The 17,799-nt window shown below is 37.8% G+C and overlaps 1 protein-coding gene across 3 annotated transcripts in view; it reads left to right on the top strand.

Annotated features, from left to right (window-relative positions):
• The window catches only part of ERLIN1 (ER lipid raft associated 1), a 47,334-nt gene that overhangs the window by 2,707 nt on the left and 26,828 nt on the right, over nt 1-17,799 (top strand). For 2 of the 3 annotated variants that reach the window (XM_060127130.1, XM_060127132.1), the window contains exons 4-7: nt 4,295-4,341; nt 5,723-5,784; nt 9,115-9,240; nt 11,406-11,479. In XM_060127130.1, the coding sequence (XP_059983113.1) occupies nt 4,295-4,341; nt 5,723-5,784; nt 9,115-9,240; nt 11,406-11,479 (309 nt within the window). Of the gene's footprint in view, nt 1-4,294; nt 4,342-5,722; nt 5,785-9,075; nt 9,241-11,405; nt 11,480-17,799 lie in introns of all 3 variants that reach the window. The other variant, XM_060127131.1, reaches the window with a different exon arrangement.

Here is a 17,799-nt window from a genome sequence, read left to right as displayed (position 1 = left end):
TTCCTCATTTCTTAAGCTAATGGTAGTATTTACTTAATTGTAGGAGTTAAAAGTTCAGAGTACAGTTGTCACAGCATAAGTTATGGTTTTGAACCACGTCACTCTCTTGAGGTATGTTAGAAGTATGAGCTAGGCGGCTTGGAAGGACTCACTTCTCCCATCTATATAGTGGTACGCAGCAGGTTTTGTGTTGCTGCTGTCAAAATAAAAGCAGGACTTTGAAACACAACTAGAGATATAAACCAGTGATAACTTGGTTTAGAATGGTGTTTTGTTTCCATAGAGGCAAGCTCCTGGGCTACTGTTAACATGGAGGATCTGAATTTTTATACACAGCTTCTCTGCTTTACATTTTTGCCTAGAACATTAAGCATAATTATATGTGGAACATTAGTGAGTGTTCTATTTTGACAGCATCCCAGAATATCTTAAATAAGCGGCTGGTTCTTGAGAACAGACACTTAGTAAATATCTTTTGAGGTAACAACATGACAAAACAGGATTAGATTGTTACTACTTTTTGTGTGTGTGTGTGGTACGCGGGCCTCTCACTGTTGTGGCCTCTCCCGTTGCGGAGCACAGGCTCCGGACGCGCAGGCTCAGCGGCCATGGCCCACGGGCCCAGCGCTCCGCGGCATGTGGGATCCTCCCGGACCGGGGCACGAACCCGTGTCCCCTGCATCGGCAGGCGGACTCTCAACCACTGCGCCACCAGGGAAGCCCAGATTGTTACTACTTTTGCAGGCACTGTGTGATTATAAATCTTTGGATTCAGAAGTTTGTCTACTCTCCGCTGCTAATTTTTCAGGGCTTAGGAAAATTCAATGTATTTAATCTTGTAATTTAAAGTCTAGGCTTCCTGCTAAGTGAGATTTTCATTATGAATACTTAAATCCTCCAGATTTCCCTCCAATTCCCTTTTAGATGGCTTGGGGCAAGAATTGTGTCCGTTAAAGTGAAGTATAGTGTTCTTCCCCTAGTCAGACTGATTTCCATATTGTTTTCCCATATTTATTTTATTCACTCTTGCGTAGGCTGATGCTATTACCTCTTCTCTCACCATCTCTCTCTTTATGCCTTATTTCCTATCTAAATCTTGCCAGCCTTTTTAAGGCTCATCACAAATCCTTCTCCTCCTCTTCCATAGCCCTTAAAGTCTGTATTGTAAATTTTGGCCCTTGATCTTATTTCCTTTAATAATGTTGTCTTGTATTGTTCTCTTAAGTTTTTGTGTGAATTTTTTTTTTCCAGAAAGTCTCCAAGCTTCTTGAAGGCAGGGGTCATAACACGTTTATATTTCTGACCTTTCTACTTGTGGTGAAAGTTGTTAAGTTGAGCTGATTTCTCTGGAAGCGGTATGGTGTAGTGAACATGGGGCCAGAAACCTGTAAACTAGGTTCTGGCTCTGGCTCTGCCACTAATTGTTGACATGACTTTGCAGAAATCACTTAACCATTCTAGACTTCAGTTACTCCTCTGTGAAACAAGGGGTTTTATTTGCATGAACCCATCAACAGCTTAAATAGTCTATATTGATGTCATCAATGGCATCATCAGACCCTTAGAGATCAGGGGCTTTTTTAGACCTTGTTCAAAGCCAGGCAGATTTGCCTCTGCCTTCTTGGAGCTTAGTATGTTGAGTCATACTGATGCAGAGATATATAAAAGAGATACAGACAATAAACAAATAGATTTTAGAGTTTAATTACATATATAACAAATACACAGTGTGTGTGTTTATATATTTATGTGTGTGTGTGTGTGTATATTCATACATATGCACACACAAACACATAGAGTGATAAACTGTCATAAAAAATGAAAATCAGGGACTTCCCTGTGGTGGCGCCGTGGTTAAGAATCCGCCTGCCAATGCAGGGACACGGGTTCAAGCCCTGTTCCGGGAAGATCCCACATGCCGCGGAGCAGCTAAGCCCATGCACCGCAACTACTGAGCCTGCGCTCTAGAGCCCACGAGCCACAACTACTGAGCACGCGTGCCACAACTACTGAAGCCCGCGCACCTAGAGCCCATACTCTGCAACAAGAGAAGCCACTGCAATGAGAAACCCGCGCACCGCAATGAAGAGTAGCCCCCGCTTGCCACAACTAGAGAAAGCCCGTGCACAGCAACGAAGACCCAACCCAGCCATAAATAAATAAATAAATAAATAATCTTATTAAAAAAGAAGAAATGAAAATGAAATTAGTAAAAAGATTTACTGCTGGAGTCAGTGTGACTAAATAGAAATGGTCTGTCTTTATATGTGAAACTGTAACGTTCTAGGAAAGAATTATATTAGTAAAACCCTTTTAAGAAGTTGTTTTCATAAGAATGAGATAAAGAAATTTATTTTTAGGAAGTTTTGGAGCACATTAGAAGACATAGCTTATATAAACAAATGGTTTAACAGACTTGGCATTTGAAAGGAATATTTAAGAAGCATCTTGGGGAAATGTGAGATCCCATATATGATGTAAGAAAAAAAACTGTTTAGAAAAATATAAAAACCTTCAGCGTTTAAAATATATATTTATATAACAAAACCAAAGACTTTTAAAATTTTCATACTGGGGAAATTTTTGAGGTAATATAAAAGAAGTATAAAAGTACATGAAGATAGGATGTTAAATTGAAGATTTAATTTGAACTCTTTCCTAGTTCTACTTGGTTTGAAAATTGACTAGAGAATATCCTTTAGGTTTAAATAGGAATGTATATTTAAAGTTGATTTGGAAGTTGAATATGGTGAATGTTTTGAAGGAAATAAAATAAATTGAGCTCACCTCTATCAACTTCCCTCACTCTACCTACATCCTGTCACTAATGTTTACTATCACCCTTTTAACCCCAGACTTAACATTCTATTCTTTTTCCTCCTGGAATTTTATATGAAACTAGTTATCAGATCCCTTCTCTATTGTATCTCCTGGGTTGAAAGCTTTAAATTTCCATGGCCTTTTCTACATTAACCTAAATAAATTACTACTTTAGCTTCCCAGCTGGTTTTCTTGCCTCCAGATATGATAGATAGTGAGAACCACAACACACATAAGCAAAGGAATGAAGGAAAAGTCCTATTTTTGAAAGGTTTGTTTGTGGCTGTGTATAAGGTGGACTAGGGAGAGCACAAGCCCCCCAGCAAACATTCAGGGCCCTCTGCCTAACATCATCATGTTCTCTTCTCAGAGTTTCACCTCTCATCTATATTGTCCCTTCTGCTCCAGGCAAGCCAACTGCTTCCTGACACCTATACACATAGTTTGTCCTCAACTTTGTGTATTTGAATAGATACGTATTGAATTTAAGATGCTTCTCTGCCTTATCTGTTCTTATTTCTCCTTCTCTAGACTGGGCTTATAAATATTTCACCTCAGAGAGCTTTTCAAATGATTATTTTACTCTATCACTTAATACCTAACAATTCAGTTTATACTCTGTTATTTGTACCTGTTATGGATTGCTTTGTAAGGATTTTATCTCCTGTGTTGGATTGTGAGTTCTTTGGAAACAAGGACCATGCCTCTTTTTTCCATTGTATTCCATAAAGTACTATGTTGCTGTGGGCTTAATATGGTGCAGTGTGTCCAGAATACACTCATTATGTGCTCTCCTGCTGGAAGCCTTCAAGTGCAATAGGGAGTCATTCTGGATCCGAACCAAGTTGTGACAGGGGCAGAGTAATTAAGTACCAGATGGTTGGTTCACAAGGAGGAAGCAGTGCTGATGGTGGCATTTCTTTTAAAAAGGAAATTGAGAGACTGTCTGAGAAATCTCTAGGACCTGAACTAAAATATTGACTGTAGCTTTAGAGGAAAAGGTTGGTGTTGAGCTCAAGGGCCCCTCTGAGTTGAAGACTGCTTGTATGCATATCATAGTTATCTTTTGCCTTCATTGTAACCATTAATATTAGCAGTGGAATCAGAGTTCAGAGTACAAATCCTAGGAGTAGTATCCTTGTGGGTAATCCATGTAGTTTGCAGTCCCAGGCCAGCTCCATGCAAATAAGGGACTGACTGAGAGATTAAACATTGAAACTTTCAGATTGAGTATTGAAGCTTTCCTGGTGCATCTTGACTCAGACATTAACTGTAAAATATTCTGTCTCTAGTCTTTCATGTCTGTCAGGATACAAAAAGAGATTGCTCTGATAGCTAATTTTTGGGGACTAAAATTGTAATGGAGCTCTCCTGTACATACCTTTCAGCAGTTCTCTAGAGATTTTACTTTGGGACCAGTGGTTCTTTGATGATATGTGTGCTGAGTATTGATGAGATATTTTTTCCTCCCTAGACAACACTGCAAACTGATGAAGTTAAAAATGTGCCTTGTGGAACAAGGTAAGCATTCCCCTTGCTTACCAGCCTCCCTTTGGTTCAGATGTATTTTCTGTTCATAAGCTGTGATCACTTAAACATCTTTCAAATAGGCATCGTAGTAACCCAGGAGGGTTTCTCTTCTGAGCATTATTTGAGAAAAGCCCTGTCTCCAAATAGGACCTTTCCATCTTAGGAGCCATTTTAAACTAACAGTAGATAGTTTAAAATGAAATCAGCTTACCTTGTCATCTGTAGTATTAAATGCCATCTAATTTAGAGTTTCTGATTCAGTAGGTCTGGAATGAGACCCGAGAATTTGCATTTCTAGTAGAAGTCCCAGGTGATCCTGAGCTGATCTGAGGACCTTACTTTGAAAAATCACTGCTGTATAAAGTTTTGGGGCAAGAAAGGCAAGCAAGGCCCAAATTATTTTTAGAGTATAATCAGTACATTGAATTGTATCAGAAGAAGAGTATCAAGTTCAGTGTATGTTTTAAATTCTGTATTTTAAATGACCAAAATATCACAGAAATGTTCTTAAAGAGGGAGCAAATTCTCTCTGTTTTAAGTTAACGTATTTGATACAAGTTCTCCCTAGGTCCATCTGTAACTTTTTTATAGATTCCCTTTAGAGATGACTCAAAATTGGCAGCTGATGAGATGTTGGGTAAATTTTATTTTTATCTTCATGCTTTCATGTATTTGTCAGATTTTTTTCAGTGAGCAGGTATTATGCTTTTTTATCAGAAAAAAAATGTTGTTGTAAGTTGGTAGCAAGGCTTAGTTGTATAGTTTCAAAATTTCTTAACTTCATGTATCTTAAATTGAGGTTCACATGTTCCTCAGGGTCTGTGCCAGTAGGCCAGGAAGTATAGGAAGCCATTAATTAACAAGACCTATCTTTCTGGAGTGTCAGTTTTACTTCAAGGTTTGGGGGAAGATTCTTCTTTTCATATTAGAATAAATACAGATGAAAAGTAGATTAAGATAAAGAAGGGAATCAAAAGAATTTCAGCCTGTGGCTGGCCTCCATACCTCTGGGGAACCACTTTACCTGATTCCTTGATGGAGAAGTTTGAGAAGTGCACTGCCTTAGCTGTTGACTTCATTTAATAAGGGCAAAGTGCTAAGCAGCTCTAGGTTATAGGTCTAGTCTTCCTGTGAGCTGATTTTGATCACAGCAGTTAGAGAGGTGAGCTTTTGGTTATGAGAGAGCCAGGTGAGTGTGTGCAAGGTCATTTGAGTAGTGATCAGTGAGGTCAGTTTAATCAATCAGTAGTATATGTCTTTAGATTTTCCTTCTAAATTTCTATCATGTGGGATTTGTTTGATGATGTAGAATTAATCTAGGAACATAATAGGTTTGTATTTGGCTCACATTTTTCCATTTCTCTGTTTTTAGTGGTGGGGTCATGATCTATATTGACCGAATAGAAGTGGTTAATATGTTGGCCCCTTGTGCAGGTATGGTACCCATCTATTCTGTTATAGTTATAATCAGAGTGTCTGTAACTGTGAGATTCTCTAAGGAATAGGAATAGATTCCCTAAGGAAAGTTTTATGACCTCATTCATTTCTGATATATATTTAAAAAAATAATCGCTGGAATATTTTCCATTCCTAGGGAATGGCGACAGAAATAGGTCAACAGAGTTGACTTTCTGCAACTGTATGCGTTATGCTGAGCTGAGTGTATCTAAGAAAAAGACAGTCATTGATGATTTCTAGAATTTCTAGAAAGTAGCATTTTATCCAGTCAGGATGAGAAATAATATCCTTACATGTTAAAAGTCTATAACTGATCAGTTCCTTGGCTACATGGATTTGTGACCATAGAAAAATCTTTTCTAGTTGAGATTTGCTACAACTTGCAAAGCAATCTGAAAGTCCTCAGTGTGGGGAGAACACTTTCTTGGTAAAAGATGAAAACTCACAGAGATGGAGTACTGTTCAGATCAAAAACTTAATTAGGAGTTCTGAAGTAAGATCAACCATTTTAATGTTTGATTTCTTTTTGTAATTTTTTGTACTGTGATAAAATACATGTAACATAAAATTTACCTTCTTAACCACTTTTAAATATTCAGTGGACATTACATACATTCACATTGTTATGCCACCATCACCAGCATCCATCTCCATAACTCTTTTCATCTTGCAAAACTGAAGCTCCCTACCCATTAAACAAGAACTCCTCATGCACCCGCTCTCCCAGCCCTGGCAACCACCATTTCTGTCTTTCTGACATTTCTGTCTGTACTTTCTTTCTCTATGAATTTGACTACTCCAGGAACCTCATAAATGGAATCATATAGTATTTGTCTTTTTGTGACTGGCTTCTTTGACTAAGCATAATGTCCTCAGGGTTCATCCATGTTGTAGTAGCATGTGTCAGAATTTCCTTCCTTTTTAAAGGCTGAATAATATTCCATTGTATGTATATACCACATTTTGTTTATCCATTCATCCATTGATGGACATTTGGATTACTTCCATGTTTTAGCTATTGTGAATAATACTACTATGAACATGGGTGTAGTTGGGTTTCTTCGAGACCCTACTTTCAATCAAAAGATCTGCCATTTTCAGAAGACCTAAATGGACATTTCTCCAAAGAAGACATACAGATGGCCAACAGGCACATGAAAAGCTGCTGAACATCACTAATTATTAGAGAAATGCAAATCAGCACTACAATGAGATATCACCTCACACCAGTCAGAATGGCCATCATTTAAAAGTCTACAAATAACAAATGCTGGAGAGAGTGTGGAGAAAAGGGAACCCTCCTACACTGTTGGTGGGAACGTAAATTGGTGCAGCCACTGTGGAAAACAGTATGGAGGTTCCTACTCCTGGGCATGTACCCAGACAAAACTATAATTTGAAAAGATACATGCACCCCATTGTTCATTGCAGCACTGTTCACAATACCCAAGAGGTGGAAACAACCTAAGTGTCCATTGACAGATGAATGGATAAAGAAGATGTGGTATATACATGCAGTGGAATACTACTCAGCCATAAAAAAAGAATGAAATAATGTCATTTTGAAGCCACATGGATGGACCTAGAGATTGTCATACTAAGTAAAGTAAGTTAGAAAGACAAATACCATATGATACCACTTATATGTGGAATCTAAAACATGACACAAATGAACTTATCTATGAAACAGAAACAGACAGGACAGACTTATGGTTGCTGTTGGGGAGGGGTGGATTGGGAGTTTGGGATTAACAGATGCAAACTATTATAGAGAATGGATAAACAGCAAGGTCCTACTGTATAGCACAGGGAACTCCATTCAATATCCTGTGATAAACCATAATGGAAAAGAACATGAAAAAGAATGTGTACATATGTATAACTGAATCGCTTTGCTATACAGTAGAAATTAACACAACATTGTAAATCAACTATAATAAAATAAAGTTTTTAAAAAGATCTGCCATTTTATTTTTATCCTTACTACTAAAATGTGCATGCTTACTATGTCAGGATACTGTGTTGGCAAAAACAATTTTAAAAGGTGAAGTTAGAGCCTTTGCGTTAAGGGCTTTTTATTTTACTCGAGAAGACATGATACTCACCAAAAAAATATATATATATGTATATACACATATGTATATACATATATATATTTATATATATGTGTATATATATACACGTATATATATACACGTACATATGTATATATATAGGAATGTAAGGTCGTGCTAAGTTTCATGTCACTGGTACAGGCACAAATAGCAAAAGAATGTCAGAAGAGAGAGCAACCTGTATTACTATCAAGTGGATTTGGATTATATTTTTGAGCAATTAAGTATTTTCCTGTCTTTTATCATCTACTTTCCCTGGTCACAAATCAGTGGAATGGACTATGATTGAAAAAATAGAAGAAGGGGAGATAGTGCTTGTTTTCTGGCCAGAGATAAAGAGGAAACTATTGTATCACCAACTCATTTGGAAATGATCAAGAGGATGAGTTAGTCAGCGAGTATTTATTGATGGCCTGTTCATCTGTTGTGATCTGGAATCCGGTTACATCTAGTATCCTCCGTGGGAAGGCGAGTAGAGCAAGTCTTGGATTTGAAGGGAGAAAGCATGTTTTAATAAGTAGGGTACAGGTTCTGGCACGTTCTAGTATGTACCCTTAGGCACATTTCTGAAATTCTGTTTCTCAGTTTCATATTATGCAAAGTAAGGAGATTTTTTTTGTGAGAATTAAGTGTTAATGTATATAAATTGCCTGATATAAAGTCTGGCCCAGAAATGTTAGCTTCTTTCCTTTCTAGCCAGTCATTTTTTTTTTTTTAACAGCCTTTAAAAACTGCCTTTTTGAAAATGGTCTTTTGGAGCTGTCTCCTTCTTTCATTCCCACTGTTCCTCAATTAGTTCAGGCCCTCTTTACCTCTTAGCTAAACTTTTACCTTGCAGTAATTGCTTTACAGTTCCCCTGCCTCTGATTTATATGCCTCACAATTCATTTTCATTCTGCTGCCAAAGTACAGATCTGATTGTGTCATGCCCTTGCTCAATTTTTGACGGTTCCTTATTACCTCCAAGATAATATATACTCTCCTTAGTATGGAATATGAAGTTTGCCCATTAGAATTGCAAATGCAGTAATATCGAGAATAAGGCACAAGGAACACATCAAGGCTTGGAGTTGTGTTTCATGTTTTCACTATTTCATTGGCACCTTTCCTCATGTATATTTTATCACTGTAACTTTTACCTTGGCTGAATTAGAGGATACACGGGTGAACATGGATAGTACCTCTCTTTCAGTGTTTGATATAGTGAGGAACTACACTGCAGATTATGACAAGACCTTAATCTTCAATAAAATCCACCATGAACTGAACCAGTTTTGCAGTGCCCACACGCTTCAAGAAGTTTACATTGAATTGTTTGGTAAGTGTCTCATTTGTTTTAAATATATAAATAACCAATTAGAAATCTTGTTCAACTTGTCTGTGACTGCTATAATAATATTAGTAAGCATTATGCTATTTGAGCATTTCTTCTGAATTTATAATAGAGCAATTGTCTTTAAAATGTTCTTTATCTTAAGTTTAAAATTGCTTAAATTTGCTTAAAATTGCTTAAATTAAGCAAATAGTTACGCAAACAAGATATTTTAAGAATGATAACCATTTTCTGAAATACAAAGTATGTAACTTGGTAGAGATTGGAAAAAGATCATTTGTTACAAACTAAGTTCTTTTTTTTAAATTAATTAATTAATTTTAGTTTTGGTTGTGCTGGGTCTTCGTTGCTGCACATGGACTTTCTCTAGTTGCAGTGAGCAGGGGCTACTCTTCATTGCGGTGCGCGGACTTCTCATTGCGGTGGCTTCTCTTGTTATGGAGCACAGGCTCTAGGCATGCGGGCTTCAGTAGTTGCAGCACCCAGGTTCAGTAGTTGTGGCCCGCGGGCCCTGGAGCACGTGGGCTTCGGTAGTTGTGGCATATGAGCTCAGTAGTTGTGGCACACAGACTTAGTTGCTCCGCGGCATGTGGGATCTTCCCGGACCAGGGCTCGAACCCATGTCCCCTGCATTAGCAGGTGGATTCTTAACCACTGTGCCACCAGGGAAGTCCCAGACTATATTCTGTTTTTACTATGATAATTTACTGAAAATTAGCTTTGTTGCTAGTTTAATAGATAATTTGGAGAAATTAAGAACCTGTGTCTTGGAGTTTCCCAAGACCCACCCCCACGTTTGATGACTTGCTAGGAGGACTGACAGGACTCAGTATAATCATACAACTAAGATGTACTACAGCAAAAGGGTACAAAGCAGAAGGAAAAGGCACTTGGGTGAAGTCTGAAGGAAATCAGGCACAAGCTTTCAAGAGTCTTCTCCCAGTGGAGTCATGCAGGATACACTTAAATTACTCCAGCATTGAATTGTAACAATACACGTGAGATGTTGCCTGCTGGAGAAGCTCATTAGAGACTCTATGCAGGATTTTTACTGTGGGCTGGTCATGTAGGTACCTTCTGCCTAGCATATACCAATATTCCAGATTCCCAGAAGGAAAGTAGATGTTCAGCATAAAACACATTGTTTGAATAAACAATTTAGGCACAGTGAGTCATTGTTATCAGTTCTGGGGATAGAGGGAATGCTCTCCAAATCCATGACCCCAGGTGACAGCCAGAGGCCAAATTGCATACAGGCCTTTCTAAGGATAGTAGTTTCAGGCTTGCTATGTTGACTCTCTTCTGTACAAGTTGCTTTTCATTTGTGGTAGGGAAAGCTCTGACCAGGGATTGGGGTGCTGCTATGGGCTGCTCACTTCTCCCTCCTGGAATTAGTGAATTTCTTAGAGGCAGGCATAGGGATGGTTAATCAATTTAAAAATCTATCAATTGATTCCTCATTGATGATTGAGAACTATTGACGTGGTGTTTGAGAAAACTGGTCTGTCCTTAATTGTCACATCACTGGTTATTTAATAATGCGGAAGGTACTGTTGAGGTGGATAGAAAATTCATGAGTTACAAAGCCAAGTGAAGTGACATCTTTATTGTCCATTCTTGTGTGCTTCAAGGACCTTCCTATGAGCCTTTCCCCCACCCTCTCTGTTTTTAAATCCAAAATAATTGGCAGAGGTCCCTGGAAATGAAATTTAGTTATTTGGGAATTTGGATAAAGATTGACTGAAGATGAAAATTTGTTTTTTTAGAGAATCAGGACACATATTAAGTGACGACAATGAATTAAGATATTAGAAACCTAGATTCTCCATTTATTTGATAAACTTCAAGTAGCTGGTTGTCATCTTTCCTTAATTTCTTTGTTCGGTAATTCCTCACAATTTTTCCTCACACAAAAGGAAAACTCTCTGTCTCTCTCTGTCTCTGTCTCTGTCTCTCTCTCTCTCTCTCTCTCTCTATATATATATATACATATTTGTTTTCATATGTGTGTGAAATGGTTTAAGCTCTATAAAAGAATAGTACCATGGAAACTTTAGGTCTAATTATGATTGTTTTTTTTAAATGTTAATACAATGTAAGGAAATTTTTTTGAGTGTAATGAAAGCTGTTGTTCTTGGCTTCAAAAACAGATCAAATAGACGAAAACCTCAAGCAAGCTCTGCAGAAAGATTTAAATGTCATGGCCCCAGGCCTCACCATACAGGTAAGCCCTTCTCCTAGGGAAATTCTTTGCGAATTTTGAGAGCTTTGTATTTAATTGTCCTTTCATCAGACTGTTTATTCCGCAGTTATTTAATTGTAGTGCTAGGGTGATTTACAGAATATCTTTCTCAGTTATGGGTGGCATTTTTTTCTGAACTCTTAGAGGGAACAGATAAGCTGAGGCTCTTGCAAGGAAATAAAATCCGTATACAGCTATGTATGCGTGTGACATTATTAAGATACAGTAATGGTTTGGCTTCCCTGGTGGTGCAGTGGTTGAGAGTACGCCTGCCGATGCAGGGGACGCGGGTTCGTTCCTCGGTCCGGGAGGATCCCACATGCTGCGGAGTGGCTGGGCCCGTGAGTCATGGCTGCTGGGAGAGGCCACAACAGTGAGAGGCCCACGTACCACAAAAAAAAAAAAAAAAGATACAGTAATGGTTATAAATCAGTTTAAGACTAATCCTTGCCCTCAGTAAGATTATGAAAAAGAATTTCACGTATAAAATTTGGGTAATAATTCTAGACAAAGTATTAATTGACGGATGAATTGATTGGATGATTACTGCTCTCAGAGTTTAACGAACATTTCAAGAGAGTCTGCCTGGAAATGACTGATTGAGTTGAGATTTTATTGATAGGTAGGTCTGGAAGAATTAATACGATTTATAAGGTGGAAAGGAGTAAGGAAGATATTTCAGGTGGGTGGAAAGACCTGAGTAAAAGCAAGGTAGCAGAAGAATTTAGTGGTGGTGTGGTGGTGGCAGTGGCATTGGGAAATAGAATGGTGAGAATAACTGCTTTTTTTGGGTATTTTTTCAGATTGGGTTGAAATCCACTAGTAGGTTCTAAAATCAATTTTAGTGGGTCATGACCAGCATTTTAAATAAGATGGAATTGAATAGGAAAAGAAACCCGAGCACATGGCATGTAGTAAGTTAAAGTATCAGTCTGTGAGGCTTTTGTTTGTTTTACATAAGTGTGTGGGGTAGGTGTTAATATTGGGTGTGACTGTAAGATGCCTTTTCTACTCTAGTCATGGTCAGTAACATTAGAACGCAGTGGCTTTGGATCTGGATTACCTGAGAAGTGGTAATGTGGCTTCTCTAATGTCCTTTCTTAGTTTCTAGATTGCACTGCTTCTGAGAAGTGTGCATTCACTGTGGGTGATCGTATGCGATCTCATAAACGAGTCTGGAAAACTTCTGAAGGTTTTCCCCTGTCCTCCATCTTGCCATTATCTCTGCCAGGTGCCTGAGGGGGAACTGCCAAAGTTAAGGGTTCTTTTGAAATGTCCCAGAGCTAACTTTGTAAAACTCTCTTGGTGTCCTGGAGCAGCTTTTCAATTTTAAAGATAATGTGAATGCCACAGATTCCTAGATTCTGCTCAGGTCGTTACTTGGAGATCTAGCTCATTCTTCTAAACAGCCCCCTAGAGTTCCTTGCCTTATATTACATAACCATTTCCCTACTGTTTCCAATTTTTTGCTATTAATAAACAATAGTGTAGTGAATATTCCTGACACATCTCCTTGTATGTACACTTTATCTTTCAAAGTGGCTGTATAAATCTACATTCTTTTTTTTAATATTTATTTATTTATTTGGTTGCACCAGTTCTTAGTTGCAGCACGTGGGCTCCTTAGTTGTGGCATGCGAACTCTTGGCTGCGGCATGCATGTGGGATCTAGTTCCCTGACCAGGTACAAACCCAGGCCCCCTGCATTGGGAGCGTGGAGTCTTATCCACTGCGCCACCAGGGAAGTCCCTAAATCTACATTCTTACCAGCAGTATATGTGAATACTTGTTTCTCCATGACTTCATCAGCATGTGAAGCAATCAGACATGCTGATTTTTGCTGTATGGATAGATGTGAAGTTATCTGTCTCCTTGATTTGCATTTCCTTAGTTGTTAATGAGGTTGAGCATCTTTTTGTTTATTTTTTTGTCCATTGGTACTCATCTGTCAATTGCCTATTCATATTCTTTGCCCATTTTTCTATTGAAATGTTTTTCTTTTTCTTACTGATTTGTAGTAGTACCTTGTATATTATCGATATTTTTATACACACGCATGTTATATGTGTTGTAAAAATAATCAGATATTAGGAAAAAGATGAATAACAAAGTGAAATTCAACAGTAATCTTACTATGCAGAGATAACATAGTTCGTTGTATCTTTCCAGACTCTTCTTAATACAGAGGAACATATGTTTATAGTTATAAATAATGTTGAACTAAAATGGAATCATACCATAGCTTTTTTCACCAGCAATATATGTAAGCAGCTTTTCAAGTTAAAAATAAGATTTGCTGCATCATCACTTTTAACGTTTTTATTTAATCCCTGTTGGCTTCCAGTTTTTACTGTTATGTGCATGTTATGACCAAGCTTATACATACATCTTTTAAAATTCTTCCCTTAAGATAAGTTCTTAAACGTAGGATTGATGCCTTGTTTGGGAGCTTTTTTATATACATTGCCAAATTGCCTTTCAGAAAAATTTTAGTAGCTTATACTCTCATCAGCAGTGTTGATGAGCTGTTGTTTTCTATACATTTGATTGTGTGATCGTACTCAAATAATTAACAGATGCATACCTGCTCTCTAAATCCTTTTGGAAAAAATGAATCTGCCATTGTGTATTAATTATTGAGGTTGAATGCCCTAGGATGTTTATTGGTCCTCTGTATTTGATTTGTGAATTGTGTTTGCTCATTTTTCGGTTGTTTTTATGTGTTTTTCTCATTAACTTAAATAAACTGTTTTTGATATGTTAATTATTGCAACTCTTCTTTAAATGCATAGTAAACATTTTCTCCTAGTTTTTTTCTTTGTCATTTAACATTTCTTTTCCCCTTGACAATTCTGAAGTTTTAGTATTTTTAGCAGTAATTTTTGTATTTTTTTCTTTATGGCATTTTGCTGTGCTACTATGCTTTTAAGAGCCTTTCACCAACTTTAAAATATAGAAATTTAAATAAAATCAGAAATTACAACATTTTCTTTACTTTTACAGTTTTATTTTTAGATTTAAAATTTTAATTCATCTGGAATCCATTTTGATTTCATTTGTGAGGTTGGGCTTCAATCTGCCCCTCCCCCAATTTATTAGCAACAGCAATTACTGAATAATTTATGCCCCTTTCTCCTCTTTGTTTGAAATGCCATCATATTATTTGCTAAATTCCGTTATATAGTAAAGTCCTTTCTGAACTTTGTTGTGTTCCATTGATTTTTCTATTTCCTATTCTTTCATTAGTTATTGAGCCCTTGGTCTTTTCCTATCAAATCTACTTCTCTCCTGTTTTTTCCCTCTTGTTAGTAAATGGCTCCTTCTTACCCTCAGGCCAGTCTAGAGGTATGGGAGGCGTCTTTGAGAACCCTCTAGCCCTTAACATCTAATCAGTCCCGTATCCTGCTGATTCTACCAAATCCATCTAAAACATCTTCACTGCCACCTCCTTAGACCAAGTACTATTTCTTGCCTGGACTTCTGCAGTAGTCTTCTATCCAGTTTTCTCACTTTCACTTGTCCACATCATTTTCTGCATGGCAGAAAGAAGGATCTTTTAAACTTACCTATATTTACTTGTTGTTTTGTTTTGTTTTGTTTTGCGGTACGTGGGCCTCTCACTGTTGTGGCCTCTCCCATTGCGGAGCACAGGCTCCGGATGCGCAGGCTCAGCGGCCATGGCTCACGGGCCCAGCCGCTCCGCGGCATGTGGGATCTTCCCGGACCGGGGCACGAACCCGTGTCCCCTGCATCGGCAGGTGGACTCTCAACCACTGCGCCACCAGGGAAGCCCTGTAGTTTTTAGAAACGTTATTGAATGAAAAAATGTCACTTTCTTGTTTTTAAACTGATAGATTAAGATCTCCATTTTTTTGGTTGATTTATTCTTCTTATAAAATAGTTTCTTATGATAGTTGGAATGCATTTTTAGAACTTAAAGGCTATTTTTCACCATTCCTATTTTTAACATATTACCGTATGGTCATGATAATTCAACTTTTCATTCACTTTTAAAATTTGATAAGATATATTAGCTTTTAAAAAAATAATGGCCTTTGGCAGTACAGTGGTTAAGACTCCATGCTTCCACTGCACGGGGCACAGGTTTGATCCCTGGTTGGGGAACTATTGGTAAGATACTACATGCTGCATGGTGCGGCCAAAAAATAATAATAATAATGGCCTTTGATATTTCTGCCAGTTTATTCTACAAGATGAGCTTTCATTATTAGTATTTTCAAGTCATATCAGGTACCTAAATTGGCTTATACATTTAAAAATTAGGAACATAGTCTATGACTTTACTTATAATTGTATTATCATTTTAGTTTCTTTTAGAAATTTTTTTTTACTATTTTTTAAATTTTTTAATTTATTTTTTGGCTGTGTTGGGTCTTCGTTGCTGCGCGCGGGCTTTCTCTAGTTGTAGCAAGTGCGGGGCTACTCTTCATCATGGTGCGTGGGCTTCTCATTGCGGTGGCTTCTCTTGTTGCAGTAGTTGTGGCGTGTGGGCTCTAGGGCACGCAGGCTTCAGTAGTTGTGGTGCTCAGGCTCAGTAGTTGTGGCTTGCGGGCTCTACAGCACAGGCTCAGTAGTTGTGGCACACGGGCTTAGTTGCTCCACGGCATGTGGGATCTTCCTGGACCAGGGCTTGAACCCGTGTCCCCTGCACTGGCAGGTGGATTTTCAGTCACCGTGCCATCAGGGAAGCCCCTCCTTTAGAATTTCTGACCTAGGTGAGAAACCCATATCCCAAGTTAAATTAATATCTATGAATTTAATGAGCTTTAATTCTATTAAATATGTAGCATTTTTTTAAGCATTGAGGAATGCAAATGATTCTTGGTGACTTTATTGTATGTCTGCAAGTTTGCTGAATTAACTGTCTCTAGTAATTCTTTTGGTTAATTTTCTTAGATTTGTGAGTGTGTGTGGTAAAAAATACTCAACATGAGATTTACCCTTTTAAAATTTCAAGTGTACAATGCATTTTTATTGACTATAGGTACAGTGTTGTATAGCAGATCTCTAGAGCTATTTATCTTGCTTGACTAAAACTTTATGAATTTCCCTAGATTTTTTTTAGTTATATAATTATGCCAAAATAAAAATCTTGATTTCCTCCCCAACCTCGTATTTTAATTCTTCACATAACACTAATAACTACCTGAAATTCTCTTGTTCATTTATTTGCTTTTTGTTGTTCTTTTTTTTTTTTTTTTTTTTGCGGTACGCGGGCCTCTCACTGTTGTGGCCTCTCCCGTTGTGGAGCACAGGCTCTGGACGCGCAGGCCCAGCGGCCATGGCTCACGGGCCCACCCGCTCCGCGGCACGTGGGATCCTCCCGGACCAGGGCACGAACCCGTGTCCCCTGCATCGGCAGGCGGACTCCCAACCACTGCGCCACCAGGGAAGCCCTTTGTTGTTCTTTATTGCCTTTTTTTCTGCCTTTAAAATTTTAAAGTCCATGAGAGCAGTCTTGCCTTATTCATTGCTGTGTCCACAGTGGTTGGAATAAACAGTACTTGGTACAGACTAGGCACCCAATTAATATTTGTTGTTGAGTGAACCTTCTCTGTAACAATCAGTATTTTCATTTTTCCCTTCTCTGTATTTGTACCCCATTTTTCCTTCTTGAACAACTATGGCAAATTAAAGTGGTGAAAATAAGCATTCTTGATATTTTTTCCTGTGTTATTTAAGGCAGTGACTATATATATTAAATGCTGGCTTTTAGTTTAAAATATATGCTTATAATCCACGAGTCAGTTTAACAGACATATTCATTTCATCAGCTTTTTTTTTCCCTTTCTTTACTCACTGTGTGTGTGTCTGTGTGTGTGTGTATTTTGACCATTGTTTTTGAATATGTTACTATTTTATTTAAATCTCTTATGAAGCAAATTACTCATGGTATCTGTTACAGTAGGTGCTTATATTTCACATATTTGAAGATTATGAGATTTCCCAAGATTGGCAAGCGTGTAGTGTGTTCTTCAGCCTCACACAGCAAGATAGAAGTTTTCAGAAGAAGTCCTATTTCATGCTCTTTTTATAAGACTATAAAGATACATGGCCAGTCTCATAATTAAATGCAATATGACAGTGCTTCCCCCTGAATCATATTGGAAGTCATCTGTATTTCTGGTAGTCACTTGGGAAATCTGGCATCTCTTATAAATTCTGGTTCTGAATTTTTCTTTGTCTTATGGGTATGTCCATGAGTTGTTCTTTATGGCCTCACATGCCTTACCATTAGCATGAAATGACTTTTTTCATTATGGTCCCCAGCTTCTTATTCC

Source organism: Lagenorhynchus albirostris, chromosome 16 (assembly GCF_949774975.1).
Source record: "Lagenorhynchus albirostris chromosome 16, mLagAlb1.1, whole genome shotgun sequence".
Classification (NCBI taxonomy): domain Eukaryota; kingdom Metazoa; phylum Chordata; class Mammalia; order Artiodactyla; family Delphinidae; genus Lagenorhynchus; species Lagenorhynchus albirostris.
Note: the sequence above shows the minus strand (reverse complement) of the source record. Positions and strands in the feature narration are given on the sequence as shown.